The sequence below is a fragment of the Lissotriton helveticus genome, chromosome 7, assembly GCF_964261635.1.
Source record: "Lissotriton helveticus chromosome 7, aLisHel1.1, whole genome shotgun sequence".
Lineage (NCBI taxonomy): Eukaryota > Metazoa > Chordata > Amphibia > Caudata > Salamandridae > Lissotriton > Lissotriton helveticus.
Window position 1 is genome coordinate 287,031,675 of NC_136068.1, and position 26,169 is coordinate 287,057,843.

At 44.5% G+C, this 26,169-nt stretch overlaps 1 protein-coding gene across 2 annotated transcripts in view; it reads left to right on the forward strand.

The window, feature by feature from the left end:
* The window catches only part of LOC144766742 (uncharacterized), a 290,955-nt gene extending 271,738 nt beyond the window's left edge, over nt 1-19,217 (forward strand). For both annotated transcript variants that reach the window (XM_078650490.1, XM_078650491.1), the window contains exon 8: nt 18,949-19,217. In XM_078650490.1, the coding sequence (XP_078506616.1) occupies nt 18,949-18,971 (23 nt within the window). In that variant the 3' untranslated portion in view covers nt 18,972-19,217. The remainder of the gene's footprint in view (nt 1-18,948) is intronic.
* The last annotated feature ends 6,952 nt before the right edge of the window (nt 19,218-26,169 follow it).

Here is a 26,169-nt window from a genome sequence, read left to right on the forward strand (position 1 = left end):
ATTTGATTTGACTTTCCTCATAGTTATCATGACTTTCACTGATACATATTTAATTTAGACTTTGTCTTTGATCCAACGGACCAGACCAGCCCTTCCAGCTTCTGATCTGGGTCTTATTGAAAACGGTAACTCTACTCCCACTGGTGGGTCGACTTACTACAATGCCAACATAGCCCCCCCTCGGTTGTATAAGTGGCCTAAGTAGCTTAGGGGGTATTCTTTTGTGAGATGGATACCTATTATCTATATTCCTTAGTGAGTCATAGTTCTATAACTATACTCATGTTTTAGATGCTTGAGCTTATGCGTATGCACTAATTGTTTTGTTTGCACTCAGACATTTACTAGCTCTAACTATGGAAGTTTGACTTACGATCCTGCTTTCCCCTTGCCTTTTACAAGGTAGCTTGCAGTTATCCTAATACGCACAGGTACAGGCATTTTTCAAATACACATGGTTCCACCATCCAGTACAGATTATTATTGTCACAATGGAGTGCCTTAAGGCCCGACAGAAGCTCCTGCTTTCCCCTTTCCTTTTGCAGGGTAGCTTGCAGTTATCCTAATGCGTACATGGACAGACATATTTTAAAATAAACATGGTTTGACCATACAGCACAGTTTGGTATGACCATGAATGAAGGGCCTCATCCCGCCATACATACACTTAAGGCCCAACAGAAGTTCCCGCTTATCTCCAACTCTTTGATAAAACAGTTATGACACCCGAGTTCGTTACTTCTCCCCCTAGGTGTTAGTTACATCTGTTCTTGATGTGTTTTAATGTTTTTTAATTGTATTTTTCACACTCCTGACCTTTGGTCTTGTTCATGTACATAGCACCCTTTGTCGTATGATGCATATGTTAGTAATGTATTGTGGTTTTCCACGGTTTACTGTCATGAGCACTTATGTATGTCATTTATGTCTCTTTTTTCAGCCCTGACGAAGTTCCTTTCATGAACGAAACTCGTTGGCTGATGTTTGTTTATATGCAATTGGATATTTATCAATAAAGAATACATCTACTAAGAAACTGGTTAAGCTTCATTACTAACATTACAGCTCTTTGGTAGTGCACCGCTCCATTATCCTCACTGTAAATTCAAAGAAGACTTCTTCAAAGAGTCTGAGGTTCTCTTCCGACAATCTCATAAAGAGAGGGGAGCCTAGCAGACTAGTAAAACATTCACTCAAACGAGCCTGGTACACACATAGAGAAGTACTTATATAACCTAATGACAGAACACCACTCGACAAAATCATGTGTGACCACTTTCTGTCCTATTACCAACAAAATACCAAAAAGCATCAAAAAGGATTGGAATGTCTTAGGCACTGCCAATTTGGCATTAGACAGACCTCTTTTTGCTTTCAAAAGAGGGTGCAATATTAAAGATCACTTAGGGCGTACTAATCGACAAAAAAGGGTATTCTCTACTAGGTCTCCCACCTATACTAGAACACTACAAATGTGGCAATTACCAGTCCTGCAATGAAACCATGGGCCTCATTTATGAAAAGTGACGCATCGCTGCGATGCGTCACTTTTCACTGCGCTCTCCCTGCGACATGATTGATGCGTCATATTTATAATATGACGCATCATGTCGCAAGGAGTTACAGATATGTCAGTATTTCTGACGTATCTGTAGGCGCAAAAGTGACGCATTGCTGGAGTGTATCACAAAAGTGACGCAACTCCAGCAATGCTTCCTTTCACATGAGGAAAGCCCCATGTGAAAGGGCTTGCGTCAGTCTTACGCCTGCTGTGAGGCAGGCGCAAATTTTGACGCAACAGCATCCTAAAAGTGACGCAGTGAAATCTCATAGATTTCACTGCGTCACTATTACGAGGCTTTTTGCGGGTTAACGCCCCCTCTGCATACATTATACCTGACGCAGGTATAATGTAGCGCAGGGGTTTACAAAGTGACGCATCTGCTTAGATGCGTCACTTTGTAAATAGTGCGCATTAGGAGGCATGTTTTGCGCCGCCGATGCGTCACAAAAAGTGACGCATCGGAAGCGCAAAACACACGCAAGGCCTCATAAATGAGGCCCCATGAATGTAAAAACATTTCAATATATCAATGCTCTTTAGAATTTTTTAATTTTTACTAAAATTGCAAAATTAATAATTTCATTTATTGCATTTGTTGTACCTGAAATCTGGTGTACATTGGGCAAATGATCCAAAGAGCTGCAAGGCAACAACGGTGCCCTAGGTTGAACACTTCGTTCAAAGTGGCCACACTGAGAATGATTTCACATGGCAAATCAGTGGCATTCTGAAACCCCAACTCGGAGGGGAAAACATCCCAATGAGGCTAAACAGACTAGAAGGCAAATGCATTTTTAAGTGTGACTCCATAACAAAAGGTCTCAACACACAGAAAGAATGAAACAGTATTCTATAACCTAATTTTTCCTATTTGTTATAGTACCGCTGGTCCAAGCATCCCCACAAGCTCTGGGTATGTCTTGTTTTTAAATGATTGAGCTTTGTTAGCACTTAGCTCTAACTGTGTAACATTTTTTGGAAGACATGGTACTACATTGCAATGTGTCTATTGGTTTTATTCCAGCCCTTTATCTGTCTAGATTCTGTCATCTATATCTTCTATTTATTCCTCACGGTGAGCCACAATTCCCCCTTCGCCTGTGAGCTCTAGCTACGCTTTAGTTTTCAGCGGTCTACTTTACCTTCGCACTATAAGCTGTGCACTTCACACCGTACACCAAATCGGCTGCGATGCTCTAGAAATGCGTCTGTCTCCAGTGGTCTAATTTCTTGTGAGGATGAGCAGTCCTGCCCTTGTGCAAGCGCTCGTGGGATATATTCCCTGGCCTCACTTGCTCCCATGGCTGTTCGTACTCATGTTGACTTCCATTTACAAGATTTGAGGAATTCTGCCTCGTTGCTGCGGCCTTCTTGATTGCTGACAAGGCTCCGCCATGTTGAGGCGAACGGTTGCCCTCCAGAAGTAGACTCACTAACCATCGGGACACACATAGGGTTAAGTATGTAACTTTTCTCCTCCAGAAACACGCTGAGACTTCTCCCCACCGGACCCTGACTTCCCCAAGTTGGGCATATTCACCACTGTGGAAGCCAGGATGTTTGCCGGCTTCCATCCCACCGCTTGACTGTGCTGATGTGGTCCAAATCACTGAAACGCACAAGGAGGTGAGACAATTGATCACCTCTCGCCCCCTCAGTATCCTTGAGTCCCAGAGCCTTCCCCGCCCATATATTTGATATTCAAATAATCGACGGGGAGCCCTCTAATGTAACATCATTGTTACTTGAGTGTTGATAACTATTTATTTGTTGCCCTCACTATTCAGTGAGTGTTAATTTTGTTTCCAAATTCCTATCAATGAGTGTTTTAGTGGCTGGCGGGGAGGCCTGAAGCCCTGCATCATTGACACTATAATATTCATTGTCTAAGCTGCAGGATTCAAAGCATGTTAATTTCACTTCCAGATTCTAATCAGCCCCCTTACAGGGCTCTGATCAATTACCCAATCGAGGACTTGCTAGCGGCTGCTACAGTCCTATTCTGCTGACAGGCTGGCCATGCAGTACTAATCATAATTTGTTCTGTTTTCAAATAAGAGAATACTACTGTGCAATCCATTTGATACCGCAGATGATTATTCCATCAGCCTTGTTATGATCTACATGCATTCACTGCTTTTCTCTTTTGCTTGTTTCTTAATTATTTTTCTGTATGCTTAGGGCAATACTGTGAGCCCTGAAAGTGGTTCCAATACATTGATGAACCCCCTGTCTTGATTTAGTCTTTTCCTTATCAGCCAAGCATGTTTTTTAACTATTTGATACAGGCCTAATGATGGTAAGCATTGCCTCATACAGAACCGTTTCTCTGAATTTTCCGATATTAGGTGCTCTAGCTCCTATCCTTATGATGACCTCATAGTCATAGAGGTCGAAACTTCGTTGACACCAGACTGATATAGACTAATTTGACAGTAGAATATTTGTTAAGATATGAGCAATGTACACTCTATTCTTTTTCCCTGTGTGCGGCAGTGAATAGTTTCTGTGCACTGCAGTCAAGGTTGTGTGCATCAAAGACATTTGACAACTCACTTACCAAGCAAGTGTGCTACCAGAATCAGTGGTATTTGCCATAAGTGAGATAACTCACCCTTTAACCCAAGATGACACTTTGGGTCTGATTCTTGTCTGACTCTTTGCCCTCCAGGTGACATCTATTGATAAGTTGGTAGGGGATGGAAGAACCAAAAGTGGACACTACATAAAGTTAACAGATCGCTTATTGAGTATTGTTTTGCAATTTCACTTATATAGCGATTATTAGCCCTAACAAGGTGTTGAAGTTCTTTATGCCAATCAGCACTTTGCTCGGGAACCTAAGGTAAGTGGTTAATTCAGTAGTTACTTTTGCAAAGACTTAAGTCTAAGTCTATTGAGGAGACCTTTCCATGCCTCTATGTCCACTCTAGTGTCTTTGAGGTGGATAAAAAATAGTATCAGTTAGGTATGATCATTAGTGACAGTGGGTAAACGAGTTCATGCAGATGGTCAGTGCAATTAGTAGATAAAATAGAGCAGATTAGGTATTGTCAGGTGCACAGTCTGATTTACCAAGAAGGACTAGTTTCAAGCTTTGAGATGAGGTGTGGCCAATTTGCACAAATATAATAATAGTGATTGAGGCAAACATGCACATGACTCAGAGAGAAGACATGCAGAGGATGGACAGCAAGGACAGGGCCCTTCAAAGAAAAACAGGAGAGGTTGCAATTGGACGTTTTAAGTTGTAAATCAAGGTCAACATTTTCAGGGAGGGTTTTATGCAAATAGAGTGTATGTTTGGCATAAGTTCAACTCAGAGGATACCAAACAGTAAAAGGAAACATAATTGTTTGCCAGTTATATAGTTCTATATTGGGCACCTTGTATAGGTCCTAGAATCAGGTGAACAGTAAGTCTGTTTCTTGGCTATTGCTAGGCAACTGCTTCAACATGCACAGCTGATCAGGTGAGGGGTTGAAAGCATAAAGTAGTGGTTGGAAGCATGTATAGGGAACTGTTGAGCACATTAGGTTATGCTAGAATGATGCAATACCCTCAAGATCAAAGCAACATGAGAGAATATACAGGGTAAATAATGCAAACCTAGTAGGATCTACAAATGAGGGTGCCATGTCTTTTGATGGCTACTCTTAAACTTTGCCTCACAAATGCTTTGCCTGAATACGAATGGAAAGAATGTGGATGCACATGGTTTGGCATGGCATAGCATGGAGTTGAGAACACCTTACCTGACAGAGGAAGCACATTGCATGCATTCTTGTAGCTGAAAGGAGGAAACAAAGGTACTGAAGTAAGGAGGAAGAAGCCAAGCAACCTTAAAAAATCACGGACTCTTCATTTAACATGGAGATGTAGATTAGCCTACTTGAGCACTGCCATTTAGTGAATGGAAAGAAGAGATTTGGCTGTAGGTTGTTTGTCAAGATGAGAAAGTTTCTAGGTCAGTTATATCCTTTGTCTTCCTCTAACTACTGCTTTGGGAAGGATGATGACAGCCAGGTGCTGAGATCTCATACTTCTTTGTGCCATGTTGTAGGTGCTCCAGTTTAGAGACTACTCTAGTGCTTCCTGCTGTGAGAAACACTGCTTTGGACAAAGGACGTTCTTCAAGGGCAGCCCGATTAGGATATTAGAAATCCAAATCTAGCACAAGGCTCATGTAGGGACACACCCAATACATGGAGAGTACAAGGCATATGATTTAGTGGGCAGATTTCTTTTAAACTACTAATCATGTACACGGGCCTATACAGGTGTGGTACTGGTGTTGTGTGACTAGAGAGACAAAGACTTTCTGTGATACCAACCCTTCTGTGAAGAACTTTCTTAAGTTACTCAAGATCAGTAGCCTGCATAACAACACTGGGCAAGTTACACACAACTGACACACACTGGAGGTCTTTGGAACATACTCTTTTAACTTGTGCACAAGATAAGTATTGTCAGGCTTTTCATGGCCTTGTAAATAAAGCCCCCCTTCACGCATTACTTTGTGTGAAAGGGGTGTTCCATGGGTGTTGCTGTCGGTGTTCACACACAACATCCATGGAACCTGAGGCATTCCCAGATTTACAAGGTTTCATAAACCACGGAAAGCATCCGATTCCTACACCTCCCCAGGGGAGAAGTAAGGGAGGCGCATTCGCAGAATAACCTTTATTTCTCCTCATTTTTCCTTTTTCTCTCTGTGCTCCATTCTTCAGCACACATAGAAAGAGGAGAACACCTCTTGTGATTATTTTTGTCAAGGAAGTTGTTCCTTCCCGCACAAAAACAATCAATCGTACAACACAAACACTCTTGCACCAAGGTGGAAGAGTGCCTGCGTTGGCCCACATAAGCCTATTGTGGGGCAACACAGGGGACAAGGACAGGATTGCACCATATCTTGTAGATACAGCACATCCTGCCATTTTCTTTTGGCACATGGTAGCGCACGAGGAAGGCTTGCTGTGTTGTCATGCGTCAAAATATTGTGAATGAGGCCCATATGTTTCAAACATGAACCACTTATGATCTAATAGGCAAGCCAATTGTGATGTAAACCTTATAGGTGGCCCAGATTGCACAAGAGCATCAATATAGTCTATTAAATCACACACAATAGGTTTTTGTACAACTGGTATTCTGAAGCTATGATTTTACCAAATTTTACTTTATACAAATCAGCCACTAAATGTGCATCTTAGACTTAATTCTTTTATCCTAATGCTTTGATTTTACTGTGTTGTGCTTTTTTCTGTGTTTGTATACTAGGCAAGGCATTGGAGCATTTCACATGAGCACCAGTTACATTGCTTTTGTGAACATGGGGAGATTAGGCGATCTCCCAGAATCACAGGATGTTGAGCGATGCCGAGAATCTAACTTGTTTCATCAGCTCCAAAGTCAGCTTCATTGGCCATAACACTGCATAAGCCACATGGAAGCCACATGGAAGCTTGCTGACAAGGAATCGAATTTGATAGGGCTGGTTAAGGTCTTAAGTGCATCTACATAGGAATTCACTTCACACCAGTAGGAAATCAGATGGCATTGGTAACAGTCCCTGCTCCCAAAGTGATATTTTCCCATTTTTGAGGCTGGGAGACCCCATCAGATAGGACAAACTTGTGCATTGTTCCTATAACCGCACACACCAAGAGAAAGCGTTCTTCATCGTTAATAATTTTAAAAAGCAACAGGAAGTTTTTCTCTTGATGTGCGCTCCAGCACATGCCCTGCATTTCTGCAAACACTAGGGTGCGAGCGCTTGCACACATGCACCTCACATGGAACATAGGATAGGAGTCATATGTCTTTTTAGTAGTGATGTACATAGTTCTGTTTCGTCTAGCACTTTGCACTTCGGCTCTTTTCTAAATCACAGAAGATCGCCAGATCTTATTTTGCTAAGAAATAAGGGCCCTATTTATGAGGCCTTGCGTCACTTTTACACCACTGGTGTGTCACTTTTTGTGACGCACCAGTGGTGTAACAAATGCACCATGTTGCGCCATATTTACAAAGTGACGCATCTAGGGAGATGCGTCACTTTGTAAACTTCTGCACCCCATTATATTATTATTATTATTATAGAAATTTTTTAAGCGCACGGCTACCCCCAACGGGGGTGTTGGGCGCTGCAGACAGCAGAACCCGCGAGCACCAGAATACATGCTAGAGATTAGAAAACAGCCAGGTCTTTAGGCAGCACCTGAACAGGGGTTCTGAATCAATAAGACCGAGACTAAGGGGCAAATCATTCCAAAGCTTAGCTGTGACCACTGCGAAAGCTCTGCCTCCTTTCCTGTGGCGTTGGAACCTGGGGGGAGCATCAGGCGGAGGTGATTGGATCTGGGAGTGCGGGCCAAGTGCACCAACTTAAGCCTACGCCGGAGATATCCAGGTCCCCTGCCGTTCAGAGACCTGAATGACAGGACCAGGGCCTTGAACTGGATGCGGGAGGAAACAGGGAGCCAGTGAAGTTTCCTCAAATGCGGGGTAATTGAATGCGGGTACGGGATATTGCAGATCAGCCTAGCGGCCGCGTTCTGTATAATCTGCAATCGATGGACGAGGTAGGCTGGAGCTCCCACATAGAGGATGTTGGAATAATCCAAGTGGGAGGTAATGAGGGCATGGATGACCGTCCTGCGTGGTTCCAGTGGGAGATACGGGAAGATTTTTTTAATCATGCGCAATTTGCCAAAGCAGAGGGAGGTAACTTTATTAATTTGGACCTTGCACGACAATTCATTGTCTACTACAAAGCCCAAGTTTCGAGCCCAGTCAACTGGGAGTGGGGGCGGGTTGAGCTCAGCCGGCCACCACACCGATGACGGCAATGGGGCCTTTTGATTAAAGAACAACACTTCAGTTTTATCAGTGTTTAGTTTGAGAGTATTACCAGTCATCCATGATACAATCTTTGTGAGGCACTGTTTAAAGTTAGAAAGGCCTTTGTCAGAGTGATCTCTAAAAGAGAAGATCAGCTGAGTATCGTCAGTGTAAGAGATCACTCTGACCCCGCAGTCTTCTATGACCTCAGCTAGGTATAATGTATGCAGGGGGGGTGTTCTGACGCAGGAAAGGGTCATAGAATTGACGCAGTGAAATCTATGAGATTTCACTGCGCCACTTCTAGGACTCAAATGCGTCATTATCTTATGCCTGCCTCATGGCAGGTGTAAGACTGACACAGGCACATTGAACATGGGACTTGCCCATGTTTACTGACCCATTGCTGGATTTGCTCACTTTTGCTCACTTTTGTGACACACTCCAGCAATGCATCATTTTTGCCCCTACAGATACACCAGAAATACTGACGTATCTGTAGCTCCTTGCGCCATGATGCGTCATACAGTAAATATGTGTTTTTACGCAGCGATGCATCACTTTTCATAAATGAGGCCCTAAATGTTTTACATGACGCAATAAGAAAATTAAATTGCAAACTAATTTTTTGCTCATTTTGCCTGTCTTTTCACGAGCTTTGGTAAAAAAGACTTTTTCTCATGGTTGTTTTAATTTGATAGAAGACTTTGTTGAATAATATATTTACCAGTGAACTATTGTTTTTTTTTTTTAAACTGCCTTACAATATGGTTGAGGTCTCTGTAGTAGAGGAGCTTGGCCACCACTGAGAGTGGCAGCATCCCTCGCTGGGGCAGTCAAGCTGAAAATCTATGTGCCCTCTCTAGGGCAAAGAACGGGGGGAGGCCCTTCGGAGCTACTCCATTATGTAACCAGCGTTCCAAACCGTCCACCATATTTCTCCCCTCAGTGCACTCTGGAAGGCCTAGGATTTGTATATAGTTTCTCCTTAATCTATTTTCACTTTCCTCAGCCCTGATCATCAGAGTGTGGATTTTATCCTCCATGGCAGCCAGTCTGTCCCTCAACACAGAGATATCCAGAGGGACATCAGCCAGAGTTCTCTTGGAGGTTGTAATGTGTTCCGTATGGTGCTGATGATTGTCTATCAGGATGCCTATGTCCTCCCCCAGAGTATGAATCTTTGTTTCTAGTGCCTCTCTAGAAGCAGTGATATCCTGCATAACATCTTGAACCATTAACCCCTCCTGAGTCACTCCTACATCAATGCGAGCGATCAAATGTCTCTTCCACGGAACCTGCAATTACTGTTGGTCCTCCAGCCACTGGGTCTCGCAGCCGAGCCACTTTGCCACTGGTGGGCAGTTGCCAAACCTTTGCCATCCAGCACTCACAACAGGGGTAAACCATGACAAAGGAGGGTCTGATTGTCCACAGTGAGGACCTGAACCTGGCAAGCAAAATTGACCAATCGGTTCGTATTCCACAGATCCTCAGCTTGGGCCTTACCAGCATGGGCCTCCACAAACTTAACGTCCCATGGTGTGCAGGCAAAGATGGGAAGCACCTAGGAGGGTTGCCTCAACTGTTAAGTCAGTAGTGTTGCTCTGGACCAGGGTGATGTTAGAAGAGAGCCCCTTCTCACAACTTAGAATGGTGTGAATTAGTGGGGGGTACCAGTATACATCTCTGGGGACAGCGAAACAATCCCACCCCTACAGCCAACATGCAAGCGTTTGTTCTTCCTTAGAAGGGTATTTCTGACTAGGGCTATGTGGCTCGGTTAGGCACCTAAAGTGCAACAGGCACCATTCGAATGATGGCCACACAGAGGGGGCTGCCTCATCCCCCAGGGATTCAAGAGTGTTGGTCCCACGCAGAATCTCAGGTGGCAACACCCAGCTACAGGGGCCTTGATCCAGAGCCACTGTTAATTAAAGGAGGTTGCCACGCCCATGTGGTACCTTTCTCTCTGGGTCTCAAAAGTAGTTTGAGCTCAGTAGGGCATACCGGCTGCCCCCTTCAGTCACTTCGGGTGTCCAGGCCATCAGCCAGTCCTGTCCCACTGCACTGCCACCTAGGCCCCCTCCCAGCATTCTTGTAGTCTGTAGCCTACTGCTGCTCCCACGTCCGTGCAATATGCAAGCATCTCTCTGGGCCTTCCTACTAACTGGCCCTTGGATGCACTCAAAACGGTCCACTCCGTGCCACAGAACCAACAGGTGGTTTACATCCCTCCAACTTCGAACCGGGGCCCAATACCTCAATCCCAGGTCAGTAGCAGTTAGCCATTCAGGCCCTGGTAATACTATAGAAGAAAACATTTCCTCCCTGAGTCAACCAAGGTCTTCACGTTCCACAACAATAGTGTCCCGTTAGGCCTGCTTGAGCCCCCAGTCAATCCCAGGTGCTGCCGTTCACTTGCTGGGTAGTCTCTCAGGGGTGTAGTCACAGAGGCTCCATTCTGCCCCACTTCACCGCCACTCCTCCATCGCCACTCCTCCATCGACCACTGCTCCGTCTCCACAGCTCCTGTGTAGTGCTCCTTGTCAGGCCACTCCAGTAGTGGTTGGGATGTCTCTCAGAGCAGGCCCAGCTGTGTGGCAACTTCCTCAGTTCGTCCTGCATCTACCCAGTCCAGGCCAGGCCGCCCGGCTCCTGGACATGTGTCAGAGGCAGGAGCTCCTCTCAGTGCCTCACATACAGGAAGGTCCGGGTCCATTTTGTTTGTTCACCACCCTCAGTGACTGAACTGGAAGCCTTTTTAAGGTCTGTGCCAGCTCCCAGTGCTGGGGCTCTGCACTGTCAACAGTTTATCGCAGCCACAATCTTGTGAGCACTGCCGCACTGAAAATGCAGACTTTCTTAAAGGGGCAGTTTATGACTGTCACTGCTTCCCACAGGGTGGTCAGAGCATGCTCCAGAACTCCAGGGGTCCCTACTATGGATGGCGGCCCCCCTGAAGTCAGTATTAACACAGGATTCAGTCAGATGGGGGATCTCCGGCTGAAATATCGGAAATCCGCAACTTTTGAAAACATGCAGGTTTGTGGCATCTACAGATCTGTATAGGCTTAAGGGGAAATTAGTACATTTGTGACAGGCTGGAACCGTTAATGCCTAAAGGGCCTGGCTGGGGTGCACCAAAGGTGCTCTGGCCCTTACACAAGAAAGATAAATAGGGTTCATTGATATCATAGTTGTACAGTTACACCCGGGGTCTATAAAGTCTAGTGGGCCCTTACATCCCTGGGCCTCGGCAACATGTACCCGGTAGCTGCTACTCTGTCAGTGTACCCTGTTCTTCTGACTTGGAACTGTCAGATTTTTAGAACTGAACACAAACCTAAAGTGACTTTTTCTGCCCCAGCTCTTCAGAGGAGAGCCCAAATCATGACTGAAGTCTGGTGTGAATGATTACCCCTTTCAGACTCCTACTGAACTACCAGAGGTTGTTTGCCTCTCGAGTAAAAGAAAGTGTGAACAGTTACTGTACCCAGGCTTAACAATTACGATCCAGTTATATCCACTCCTCTAACAAGACTGTCCAGAGCTAAATATGTACTGTAAGGTGCACCTGAAGGAAGTGAAGATGTTTTATGCAATGAATTACTGCAATTACGTTGTTGCTTTAGGTCGGGCCTGAGAATTTGAGCTACTGAAACCTGTAAGTGTCATGTAACTAATTGTCAATGAAATAGAAAACTATAAAGTCCCAGATGAAGTGAGAAACAAAGTACAGGACTGGTGTGGATAAGGCACACACCTGACAGACATTAAAGGTGGCGTCTTGGATTTCTCCCCACCAAAAGGTTTTGAAAATATTAGACCTGAGGTTGGAATGGTGTTATAAAAATTGTTACAGGTACTGTGATATTAGGTGAAAAGACAAGCAAGAGTTCCTTCGGGAAGTGTGTGCATTAGAAAATTTTAACACATGCTTCATTGTGCCTGGACATCATTAATGGCACAGAGTGACTCACTTACAAGCCGAGAGGCAAGATAGCCAAAATGAAAAGGTCAATATTCCTCAGCACAATGACTGACATAGCTCCATGTGGCACCTGGTGCCGTGGCCACAGCTGACAACTTTTAGAGGTGCGTTGAACTCTCAGATCGTTACAGGGTAACAACCAAAGGAGAACTTTGGGTTGGAAGGTTAACAAGTCAATAGGTCAACCTATGGAGGCGGGGCTAACACCTCCAAAAAGGGAACAAAGCTATCCTTAGAGCCAAAAGAATAAAATAAAGTGATGAATTGTGTATGTGGAACATGTTGGTCGAACCCCAAACATGTATAACAAACATGTTCTAGTGGATTTGACATTGTTTAGAGGCCACTTTAAAAACAAGCATTTGCAATGCAACAGGTCTCGCATTTACCCAAGTTTGAGCTATTGGAATTGTAAATGACAATGCCTTTTATTTATGTTTTGGTTTACGAAACATAAATAAAACACATTGTCATTTACTATGCCAATAGCTTAAACTTGCGTAATTGCGAGACCTATTGCATTGCAAATGCTCGTTGTCTCCTTTGCCATCGTGCTTTTGTTTACTCAAGTATACAAATAGTTGCCAGAAAGGAACCACATGTTATTTAAAAAATACACACATTGCCTCAAATGTAAGCATGACTGTTCTGTGCTGAGCTACCAGAGGGTGGAGCACAGGTTAATTGGGGTTTGCTTGTGCTTCACCCTGACGAGGATTGTGGTTGCTGCTTGAATAAGGTGACCCAGCTTCTTACAATGGCCTAATGCCTCAAAGGAAGGGACAGTAGACTGTGCAAGAGGAGGGGCCTCAAGTACATCTGAATCCCCAGTGCCTCAACAGTAGGAACACTTGTGTGGGTCACAGCCATCTGAAAGTATATCTGTGCTTGCAAAACTCAGGTCAGTAATCAGCACCATTTCAATTCAAGAAAGGCAGCTTACCCCTGGAAGTAGCATCATCAGCACCTCTCAGGTCCACCCATTAGCCCCACAGACCTCCAATAGAGGGGCATTGAAAGAGTCTTTATCTTGACTCCACTATCGCTTGACAGCCAGCGGTAGGCAAGCATGGGAAGTAGCAGGTGCCGGAATGAGTCCGGGACCAATTGATGTGCTACAAATGCCCCTCACAATCCCAAAGCAGGAATACAATTATCGCTGTAGTCCTACTTCAGATTGAGGACTAAAGATTCCATTTATAATGTATTTATGGGGGTGGCCCATTAAGAGCAATAAATAAGGTGGTCATCTTCATCATGGCCAAGTCCTACATCCCCGGGATATAGCTTGTCAATGTATTTCAGAAATGAGGGCCTGGGCAGATGAAGGTAACCTTACATAGCACCTGCAATTTAATGGGGGAAAAACAGAGGTGGTATTCTGCTCGCCCACCATCCTGTCCCAACATCCTCCGCTGGAGTTTAAGCTCACCCCAGAGGATGTCCCCCTGCCCCCGCTAAAATGGTGAGTAATTTGGGGGTCATGGTGGATGATAATCTCCAAATGGAGTCCCAGGCCAATAGAACTGCCAGTGTCTGCTTCTCCCTGCTGCGTATGCTACTGCAGATCCTCCCGTTGCTGCCTAAGGATACCCGCTCTCTCGTAGTAAGGAGCATAATTTTAAGCAGACTGGACTACTGAAACGCCCTGTATCTGGGAGCACCACAATATATTTTGCCGCAGCTGCACAGAGTCGAGTCTATGGCGGCAAAGCTGGGGCTGAATAGGCAACGCAGGTCTTCTACGACCCTAGCCCTGCGAGATCTACACTGGCTGCCTATCAAGGAGAGAATTTGTTTTAAATCTCTCTGTATCGTGTACAGAGCAGCACATGAACTGGGCCCAGTTCCATTGCAGGAGAGGTTTATCTGGTATAACCCTAAGCGGCAGCTTCGCTCTTCCAATGCAAATCTGATAATGACTACCAGATTCAAGAAAACCAGAATGGGGGGCAGAGTCTTTGGCGTGGTTGCTGCAAGCCTATGGAATGAGTTGCCCCAGACTATTAGACAGGCCAACTCTTTGACCTATTTCAGAAAGAATCTAAACACCTGGTTGTTCCCAAGGGCGGAAAACTAGACCCTCCCACTGTTATTTTAGGTCTGCTCAACTGACGTCTACTCTTAATTCTAAGCGCCAGGAAACCCGTAGGGTGACAGTCTGTGCTATATAAATCTTCAATACAATACAATACAATACAATGTAGATTTACACATCATCTGTTTGTAGACTGACTGCAAATGTAGTTGTTTCAAATAGGCCAAAACATGATTGTTTCCAAGCAGAAAAATGCTCTCACAGCAGCATTTTAGATATAGCGTTACCTCGAGAGAATCGGTGAGATGTACTAAGAATGGATTTGGTAAAAATGGTCACAAATTGCCCACTGCCATTTACCGAATCCTTTGAGTTTTTGCAAAACGACCTTTGTACTTAAAGGTTGGTTCGCAAAAACCCGATTTATGGTTGTTTGCATTTTAATCTACCTCATGAATATTATTGTGGTAGGTTGCAAACTGCAAGCCTCTATGAATTGCAGCTATCACTTGGATGGGGACCGACTGAGGACAGCAGACCACCATGTCTGTCATTGCTTTTAAATAAAGCTTTTTTTAAACAAAATACAATCCGTTTTTCCTAAATGAAAATGGGATGCGTTCAAGCAAAAATTTAAAGGTTAAGTAAAAATTTTTAAGAGTAGGCAGTGGTCCATGGGAACACTGCCTACTCTTAAAATGTTTTCTTATTGGCATTCTAAAAAGAGGTGAGCGGCCCTGTGGACTACTATGATTTGCAAATGGCTTCCATTCAATTTTGATTTGGTGGTGAAATATTAAAGTTTTGTCATAGGTTGATCTTTTGCAAAACATTAACATATATCTAAAGGAATCGATGTTTGGAAGGGAGGCCCTTAAACATGCCCCTCCCAAATAATTCCTTAATGTTTACTAAATCCATTTAATGATTCTGAAAATATTTTCAGAACCTTTAATCAGGGTTAGTAAATTACAAAAAGTGTTCAAGTGGTCGAAAACCCAGAGATTTCCGAATTTGAATCTTTGCTACTGTTAAAACACCTTGGACATCAGGCACATTCTTCTTTGATAATCGAAAGAGAGCTGATTTCTCAACATCAATGAGGAACTGGATAAAATAACTGATCATCACGTTCATAACTCCATTGGGCTGTTAATGGGTGTAGAATACGAACATTTGTGTTATATCCTGTTACCTCAATCCCCAGTCATGGTGCATCATAAATGACATTTTGTGTTAAAAATTACATCCTCGCAATTTTTCCCAGTTCAACTTTGGCTATTAAATTTAACAGAGAAAATGCCCAGTGTTTGCAATTACCGCTCTAAGTGTACTGGGGATGCTCAGACGTGAGTCCCAGGCACTCCACACCACTGGATTCAAGCTAGCCGGGCGGATGAGAGGTGTTACCTCGAAACCGGGCCGGTCCTCGGATGCTTGTTTCCGTTCTGGGAAGGACATGGCTTTTGTAGTTCGGACTGGACTGTACCCATGGGGCACAGGGTCAGTGCTGATTTGCATATTGCCATTGTCTAACCCAGGGTGGTGTGGAGTGGAAAAACGATGGATTTGGGCCCAGATCTTTTGACTGTGGTGAATGTGTGACATTGATCCACATTCTGTCCATCACTGTTGTGTTTGCAATTACCGCTCTAAGTGTACTGGGGATGCTCAGACGTGAGTCCCAGGCACTCCACACCACTGGATTCAAGCTAGCCGGGCTGATGAGAGGTGTTACCTCGAAACCGGGCCGGTCCTCGGATGCTTGTTTCCGTTCTGGGAAGGACATGGCTTTTGTAGTTCGGACTGGACTGTACCCATGGGGCACAGGGTCAGTGCTGATTTGCATATTGCCATTGTCTAACCCAGGGTGGTGTGGAGTGGAAAAACGATGGATTTGGGCCCAGATCTTTTGACTGGGGTGAATGTGTGACATTGATCCACATTCTGTCCATCACTGTTGTGTTTGCAATTACCGCTCTAAGTGTACTGGGGATGCTCAGACGTGAGTCCCAGGCACTCCACACCACTGGATTCAAGCTAGCCGGGCGGATGAGAGGTGTTACCTCGAAACCGGGCCGGTCCTCGGATGCTTGTTTCCGTTCTGGGAAGGACATGGCTTTTGTAGTTCGGACTGGACTGTACCCATGGGGCACAGGGTCAGTGCTGATTTGCATATTGCCATTGTCTAACCCAGGGTGGTGTGGAGTGGAAAAACGATGGATTTGGGCCCAGATCTTTTGACTGTGGTGAATGTGTGACATTGATCCACATTCTGTCCATCACTGTTGTGTTTGCAATTACCGCTCTAAGTGTACTGGGGATGCTCAGACGTGAGTCCCAGGCACTCCACACCACTGGATTCAAGCTAGCCGGGCTGATGAGAGGTGTTACCTCGAAACCGGGCCGGTCCTTGGATGCTTGTTTCCGTTCTGGGAAGGACATGGCTTTTGTAGTTCGGACTGGACTGTACCCATGGGGCACAGGGTCAGTGCTGATTTGCATATTGCCATTGTCTAACCCAGGGTGGTGTGGAGTGGAAAAACGATGGATTTGGGCCCAGATCTTTTGACTGTGGTGAATGTGTGACATTGATCCACATTCTGTCCATCACTGTTGTGTTTGCAATTACCGCTCTAAGTGTACTGGGGATGCTCAGACGTGAGTCCCAGGCACTCCACACCACTGGATTCAAGCTAGCCGGGCTGATGAGAGGTGTTACCTCGAAACCGGGCCGGTCCTCGGATGCTTGTTTCCGTTCTGGGAAGGACATGGCTTTTGTAGTTCGGACTGGACTGTACCCATGGGGCACAGGGTCAGTGCTGATTTGCATATTGCCATTGTCTAACCCAGGGTGGTGTGGAGTGGAAAAACGATGGATTTGGGCCCAGATCTTTTGACTGGGGTGAATGTGTGACATTGATCCACATTCTGTCCATCACTGTTGTGTTTGCAATTACCGCTCTAAGTGTACTGGGGATGCTCAGACGTGAGTCCCAGGCACTCCACACCACTGGATTCAAGCTAGCCGGGCTGATGAGAGGTGTTACCTCGAAACCGGGCCGGTCCTCGGATGCTTGTTTCCGTTCTGGGAAGGACATGGCTTTTGTAGTTCGGACTGGACTGTACCCATGGGGCACAGGGTCAGTGCTGATTTGCATATTGCCATTGTCTAACCCAGGGTGGTGTGGAGTGGAAAAACGATGGATTTGGGCCCAGATCTTTTGACTGGGGTGAATGTGTGACATTGATCCACATTCTGTCCATCACTGTTGTGTTTGCATTTACAATGCGGCGCACCATGGTGCAAGGAAGGGCAGATGCGTGACGCATCTTGTGGTGTACGGGCGGCGCATTGCTGGAGTAGCGTCGCAAGTGCGACGCAACTCCTGCAATGTACAGAGGCCACCCATACACAACGTGATGCGTCACTCCTTACGCCTGCTTTAAGCAGGCATAAGGATTTGACCCAGCAGCGTCGTAAAACTGACTCAGTGAAATCTTGTAGATTTCACTGCGTCAGTTTTACGGGGCTTTCCTACGAGGGAACGCCCACTCTGCGACAGAACGCCCACATGAAACCTGACGCAGGTTTCATGTGGCGCAGGGCTTTACAACGTGACACATCTGCCTAGATGCGTCACGTTGCAAATAGGTCGCAGGGATGCGCCACGTTTCCGCGCCGTTGCGTGACGCAATGGCGGCGTAAACGTGGTGTAAGTCCGACATAAATCTGCCCCATGGTATTTATTACACTAGGTATGAATTCCAAACCACAGAGTATCAGATCTTACTGAGTGAGATATAAATCAGTCCCTAAACCGAGGCATTTCCAGTCAAGGCCTAAGATAATAAAAACATGAATTGAAGGTGATGGCTTTCTGGTGAGACATATCCAACTAACCTTGAATTAAGATAGCTACATTCTGGCCTGGCTGCGGTCGAAGACCAAGAAAGTCTGGACAAAAACTACTACCCCACTTGAATGTCGACACATGACACTTGTAAGGAAATTTGCACACATTGGGACTGATTGGCACATATTTTGCTGTGACATTCTTTTGCAGTAAGTTTGGCTTAGTTCTGACATTCAGTAAGATGCCAAGAAAACTGGAAAAATAAGACACTTTTTGTTACATTAAAATCTTTGTGAATTGGGACCATTGCGGTGAGACACTAAGCACAAATATTGCGGTATTACTATTCTGTATCATGTGTATCAATGGGTCCTCTCTTTTCAACAAGTGGCCATTACATGGGTAAGCCTTTAGAGGTACTTGGCAGTGGGCATGGTCTTAGTTGAAGAAAATATATTTATGTTTTAATGTTTGCTTTACTTAAACAGCTGTTTACATTCCATTAATGTATGCTTTACTTAAACAGCTGTTTTCATTCCAATAAAAATGTTAACTAATTCTATAACCAAGAGGAATTTGCCAAAAAAAATGTAAACGGCAGTCAATGTCAAGTTTAAAAAGCTAACCTTTCCTTTCTTTTTTCATGTAGGGTGCGTATATACTTCAAAGTAATCGAGGTGGCGTGAGCCCAACCGAACACCAAAAGGATGGCTCTTTTAAAATCTATACTTTCCTAAACTTTGTCAACAGACGGGCCCATGAAAGCTTGCAATTATTAAGAGGGAACCAAAGCTTAACATTGTTTGTAATACCATAAAAGGCGTGGAGGAGAGAAGCTAATGTATGATCTGAAAATGGGAAATGCGTTTCAGGTGGCTTGCTATGCTGATCACTTATTAAATGGACTGTTTCTGATTCCTAAGTGGTTCAGTCTTCTTATTAAATCAATATAATTGCAAGTATTTTCTTGCGCGTGTGCTGTTTATTGTATTGTAAAATAAATCTACCATTCCTTCTCTCTTTTAAATGTACCTTAAAATCGGCATGCATCCCTATTGTTGAATTCAATATAAAAACTGATATTATAACTCTCGAAAATCACAAACAGCACTTTAACCAGTTTCCCCATCAGGCCACATGTCTCCCACTCCAGACTTATTATAAACTACTTACCAAGTGCAGTTTTCATAATTCACACAATTCAAGTCAATATATAAACGCTCACTTTTTACAAATGTACATGCTCTAAGTAACATTTCAACTCTCTGTAAGTAAGCAGCCCTCCCAAAAAAACAATGCTAATACTATTGCACATACATGTTTTTCAGAAAACACTCAATTATTCAGAGTCTAGCCTTCATCACATTTTACCCAATTACCACTCACTCCAAAATCATATCAATCAACCATATATCCCAAGTACTGATTCCTACTACTTAGGAACTTACGTAGCCTGTCTACAAATCAATCACATTATAGCACGGACTGGGTGGACATTCATAAGGCAGACACAGAAATCAGAAGCTTAACCTCGAAGGAGCGACACATAGTCTATCGCTTGAACTATATTTGAAACACCATGCTTAATCCCGTTCCTACATTTATAAGTGAGAATATATATTTTTTAAATGTAGTCACACACCATTATGAATGTCACTTACACTAGGTCCTCGCAATAACATCACCACTTCCTTTGACACTAGTGGTAAAGGGATTGAACTACATCCCTCACAATACAACACGCAGTAACTTGACCTGGGAATGGAAGTCAATGGTTAACATATGCAACATATTGAAACATCCAGTCACTTTCTGCACATTTATGTACATTTAGAAAAAACAATGGCCTTCTTTATGATGTTTGGTGGACCACCAGTGACAGGGAGTTGGTGCAAGTCAACCAGACATCTAGGGCAGCAGTCCGACTACAGGATTACGTTTCCGGTGGTCAGAGCGCAGAGGGTTGGGGGTAAGACCACCGCCTCCCACAGGCTCAAGGAGCCCGTCAGGGTGGTGATTGGACTGTATTCTCTACAATGGGGGTGGTACCTTCCCAGGCACTGTTGTAGGGATTACGATGTCAAATTCCCACAACCTGTTCATGGCGATCCCACCGCCATGGAAAGGCTGTCAGAAAGGGACTTTGGGAGCCTCTAGGATGGCCCCGGTGTCCAATTGGGCTCTGCAATGTGGCCAAGGGGGCACATGTGGTGCCACACCTAACATCCATGCACGATGTGCCAGGCACCACAAAATCACTTTTTCTACTGAGGCTCGTGGTGCTGCCATTTTCTGGGTAGCAGAGCAAGATGCATAATCTGATGGGCGGGACTGCTGACTTCTGGTCGGGCGGTCCTAATCCCGCAACGATGGCAGTTGGATGCTCGTCCAACCACCATCGTAATTAGGCCCAATATATTTTCAAGTACACAACAGACACATTTTTTGTTATTTGATATATTTATATAATAACAAAATAAAAAGGGACAGAAAAAATCTTCCTCCTCTGGTTCTTTTGAAATAACAAAAACTAAAAGTTGTTGGTAGTTTAGAAACAAATCATGTCCTATCACATATCAAGGGAAATTGCTTACCCAGTAGTAATGGCGGACCAAGTGGCAATTTCTTCACTCTTTGTCCCAAGGTTAATGAATAATGCCTAAAGACATAATAGGGTGATCATTCGCATAAATTTGCATAAAACTGCATCTTACCCGTTAAAGGATGGTAAAAATGTAAATGCCACAGGGTCGAGTCATTTACACTTTAAACTACATCCACTAACGGGTAAGATGCATTCTAGATAGGAGGACGGTTTAGTTAAGCTGTCTCTACAGTCCCGTTTTGACTCGCATTGACTCGAATTTTGTTATGTTTTTAGCGGATTCATTCCTGCTGGCAAAATTATGGGCTGTGTCATTTACATTTTTACCATCCTTTAACGGGTAAGATGCAGTTTTATGCAAATCATGGGTCAATGAATCAGCCCTTATACTGAGGAATTCCCTTTACAATTAAGAATATCTCATTTGATTGTAGGATGAGTTTCAACAAAAATTAAGTGTGCAGAGACTATAAGCCTGCTGCATCAAGATAGCCTAATACTTCAGCCACGTCCTGCGGACAAGGTAACGATACGTCCGTAATGGTTTTGCATTATTAATCGTGGATCATTAGAGAGTGGGTCGAATGATCACCCAATTATGTCTTTAGGCATTATTCATTAACCTTGGGACAAAGAGTGAAGAAATTGCCACTTGGTCCGCCATTACTACTGGGTAAGCAATTTACGTTACCGTAGTTTAATGCGACATTAAATATGATCGCAATTTTAATATAACAGCTTGATGTATATATTTACTCCATTTCTGGGCCCACACTGCTCCTCTGGTTGCCCAATATTTTAGTCCTGATGAAGACTCGCATGGCCACGGTCCAACTTACCTATAGGCCTTAAGACGAGTCGAAACGTCGACGCTCTATTCCTTTTATCTCCTGGATGGTGTAACACATTTTCTGGTGCGACAATTTTGGGAGCAAGGTCTCCAATTAAATAAAATTGTGTATAGAATTTACATCACATGCCAGGGTATTAAAGAACGGTGTACAGTGCTAACCGATTGATTGTGAATATTAAATTGTAAATATATTTCTATGCTTTTTCTTTTCTTCTTTTTTCTACCAAGCACTTGACATTTTTTCACCCTCTGCACGCTCTTCCTTGGGCAACCTAAAAAACTCTCTTATATAGAGACAGTTACAAATGCAATGAATTAAAATTGCCCTGAAATTGTAATTCATGCTGTTATATGTCTGTTCCTTTTTTGAAAAGTTGAAAAACATTAAGTGTATATGGTTGATCTGTGAGACATATCCCTCAATCTAGTGGAATATTTAACATGTATTGATGTATTCATTTGTAGTGGAAGTAATGGTTAGAGACCATTGTATTTGAATAACTTGTGGGCTAGCAGCACTGGTTGTGGCACTAACACAAGTAGCCGTACAAAGGTTTCTGAGACCTGCCACTGCATTCTCTGCACATATTTCTTACTGCCATGTCGACCTGGCACTTTCCAGGCCCAAACCATCCCTTTTCATACATATAAGGCACCCCTCAGGTAGGCCCAAGGTACCCCATGGGCAGGGTGCAGTGTGTGTTAAAGGTAGGACATGTACTGGTATGTCTCACATGTCCTTATAGTGAAATACTGTGTATTTCGTTTTTCACTATTGGAAGGCTGTCTATCCCATAGGCCAGTGGTTCCCAAACTGTGCGCCGCGGCACCCCGGTGCGCCGTCATGAGTAGCCAGAGGTGCCGCGCTCACATTAGGAAAATCAAGCTTAGTGTAAAACAAGCAGGCTCCACGGAGCTCGTTAAAGCTGCCAGAGAGTCGTGGAGCCGCTTGGTGTGATTCTGTTAGCAATTTAGCGACATAACCACAGGGTGCCATTCCGCCGAACAAAAGGGTATAGACTGTTCCCCGCTGGTAAAATAGCAGTTTTAGCACCTGCAAATCTGCTTCCGATTTAATGTATTTACCCGGTGCTGAGTGAATGGAGTTGCAATGGCAGCGGCACGGTGCTCACACCGACTAAGTTGTGCCATAGTTCTTTTATTATTTTAGTCAGTTTGTCAGACACATAGCTGGTCGGGTCAGCTGAATCCTGCACGGACCGCCGCGGCCTCTGGAATTGTTTCTCAGCAGCAGACCAGCGCCTCTTGTGCAGCTGCTGCTGAGCCATACTCACAATCCTGCCCGGACTGGTGTTTGCTGTGGTGAGAGTTGTTGAGGCAGCGTGGAGGGGCGACCGGTAACATTACCGCTCCTTGAGTCACCTTAGAAAGTAAGTGTTGGGCCTCAGTAAGTTATCTTTTCTTGAAAATGTGCTCTAAATGTTATTAATTGGGCTTGCGCGCCACCAGTGCTGCCGGTCCATTACAATTACTTTCAGGGACAGAAAGGTTAATTCCCACAGTTCACGAGGTCAATGCCTGCCAAAAAAATACATTTTTTGAAAAGCAGCATGAAAAAGGAAAAGGGAGAAATGGCCCCTTAAAAATCACACTTTGACTACTTACAGTTCACATATTTCTTAATTACCATGATTGATCGGTTATCTGTGTGCAATGGAATTTTAAAAGACAAGCCTGAACTATAAAATAGCTCCTCTTGGATTCCCTTCCTGTAACGGTCTTTTTGGAAAGAGACAGTAGGTTTGTGACTTTACATTTCAGGGGTTTTGCAGTAGCTTGAAAGTCTATCAAAGCGAGGTATTATTGTTTTAAGGGCCTACTTCCTGTTATTTAGCTTTTTCCATGGACTTAAGAGTTTGGTTTCATTCGGGGAGGGGGGAGGATGGGGAGTGGATGTCTGTGATTAAGAGCAGTCATGCAGTTCGCCTTTGGTTAGTGTCTTCCGTTTCTGGTGCTTTGATGCAATTTTAAGATCCTAGACTTTCTTGTTGCTGAAATGGGTGTAATTCATGATATTAATTTGTTACCCTCGTCTTCAATGCTTGATTATACTTGCGTGAAAGAGTCACTCATAGTCATTGAAATGTCACTCATAATTACACTGACATTGTGGAAATGTCACACATAGCAATCTGAAACCTTGGCAGCTATGCACTAAAACGAATGCAGGTGATAAGGGTGGATGAACTATTCAGCCTTAAAACTGAATGGTTCTAAAACTGACATTCTTCTTCTGGGCCAGAAAGGACCCACCTTCCCTGTGAACATCTGGCCACCCTGTCTAGGACCCCCCCCTGTCCCTAAACAGGAAGTAAAAAGCCTGGGAGTATGGATCGAAAAGGACCTTACATTCACCACGCAGGCTAAAAAAGTAGCAGGCACATGCTTCGGCCTACTCAAATCGATGAGAAAGATCCTGCCCCTCCTTCCATCCACTTCGCAAAGACTTCTCATCCAAGGCCTCATACTGTCCAGGCTTGACTATAGCAATGCTATATACCTGGGCGCCCCCGAAGCAACCCTAAACAAATTGCAGAAAATTCAAAACGCGGCCGCCCGGATTCTCACGCACACTCCCGTCAGAGCTTCGGCCAAACCTGCCCTGAAACTCCTTCACTGGCTCCCAGTGAGGGAACGAGTAACATTCAAAGCCCTAAGCCTGGCCCATAGGCTACTGCAGAATCAGGGCCCCCCCATTTTGAGGAAATTTATACAACCTTACAAAGCCCCCAGATCTCTTCGATCAGACGAGGAGTCCTTTATCACCGTGCCTAGATTCAAGAAAGCCCGCACGGGTGGTAGACGTTTCTCGATCCACACAGCGCGTCTATGGAATGCCCTTCCTCGAGACCTGCGGAAAGAACCGAACTACCTGAGATTTAGGAAACGACTCAAAACTCACCTGTTCCCTTAAACCATAACCACCCCGGCTCAATATCGTCTCTGTTTATACTGATTATGTTTAAAATTACTCTTGCCCCTTTCCTCCCCCAAGCCTCCTCTGGTGTAGGGTTCTTCAGCGCTGGGATACCCCAGGGTGACTACGCGCTCTATAAAAATTTTTAATAATAATAATAATAACGGGTGTAAAAGGGAGGTTGGGCAGAAGATCGGCATGGCATTTGATTATCATTAATTATTAATCAAATGCCATGCCGATCTTCTGCCCAACCTCCCTTTTACACCTGTATCACCTGCCTTATTTTTAGTGTAAAAAGGCAGGCTCCACGGAGCTCGTTAAAGCTGCCAGAGAGAAGGCCTTGGCTAATTGGCTTTTTTTGTCTGATTTCTTTAATGAGCTCCGTGGAGCCTCCCTTTTTACACTAAAACTAATGCAGGTGATAACGGGTGTAAAAGGGAGGTTGGGCATAAGATCGGCATGGCATTTGATTATCATTAATTATTAATCAAATGCCATGCTGATCTTCTGCTCAACCTCCGTTTTACACCCGTTATCACCTCCATTAGTTTTAGTGTAAAAAGGCAAGCTCCACGGAGCTCGTTAAAGACTCAGAAAGCGGGCATTATGTCCCCCCTCACCCCCCCCCCCCCCCCCCAGATCCTAATAGTTTACAGATGCACATTTGGCTCCCCTAGCATTTATTGGAAATGACCTGGTAGAAGAAGTTTTGGATGTTATGGTTGAGCAGCACGTATTGCAATCCTATTCTAACATGATGTTTGTTGCTTGACTTATATACCAAATATTTTTCAGACTCTGCTTGTCCGCAGGTTGTAAGAGCCCACTCTTGACTCCCCTGAAGCTCAACCCTACCTGCTAATTTATTGTCTCACTCTCCTCTACTCTGAAGGCACACTGTCATCTGAATGCAGCCTCGGGTCTGAGAATCCACTGACCTCTGCCTGAGGACTCCTCGATATTCATTATACTCCAACGAGGCTCTGCTGCTTCAGCTCTGAGGACACACTGTCCTCTGTTTGACTGCAGCCTCAAGTCTGAAGCCTCCTCTCCACATGTCTTGCTTCCATAAGGCCCTGCTGCCTCAGCTCTGAGATCCCACTGACCTCTGTCTGTGACCTCCTTCATACTTGTCATACTCCCACAAAGCCCTGAGTCTCAATTTTGAGGACACACTGTCCTCTGTTTGACTGCTACCTCAGGTCTGAGAAGCCACTGACCTCTGTCTGAGGCCAACTGAGGCCTTCTCGGTGCATGTCATGCTTCCACGTGGCCCTGCTGCCTCATCACTGAGGACATGCTGTCCTCTGTCTCGTGCACCTAAAAATCTTCAAATGGTTGCTTCAGAACACCAGACGGACCTTCATGCAAGCACTCATCACCAGCAGGCTGGACCACTGCAGCACTCTCTGTGCCGCAATCTCTAAATAACTCCTTCACAGACTCCAGACCATCCAGAACACTGCTGCAA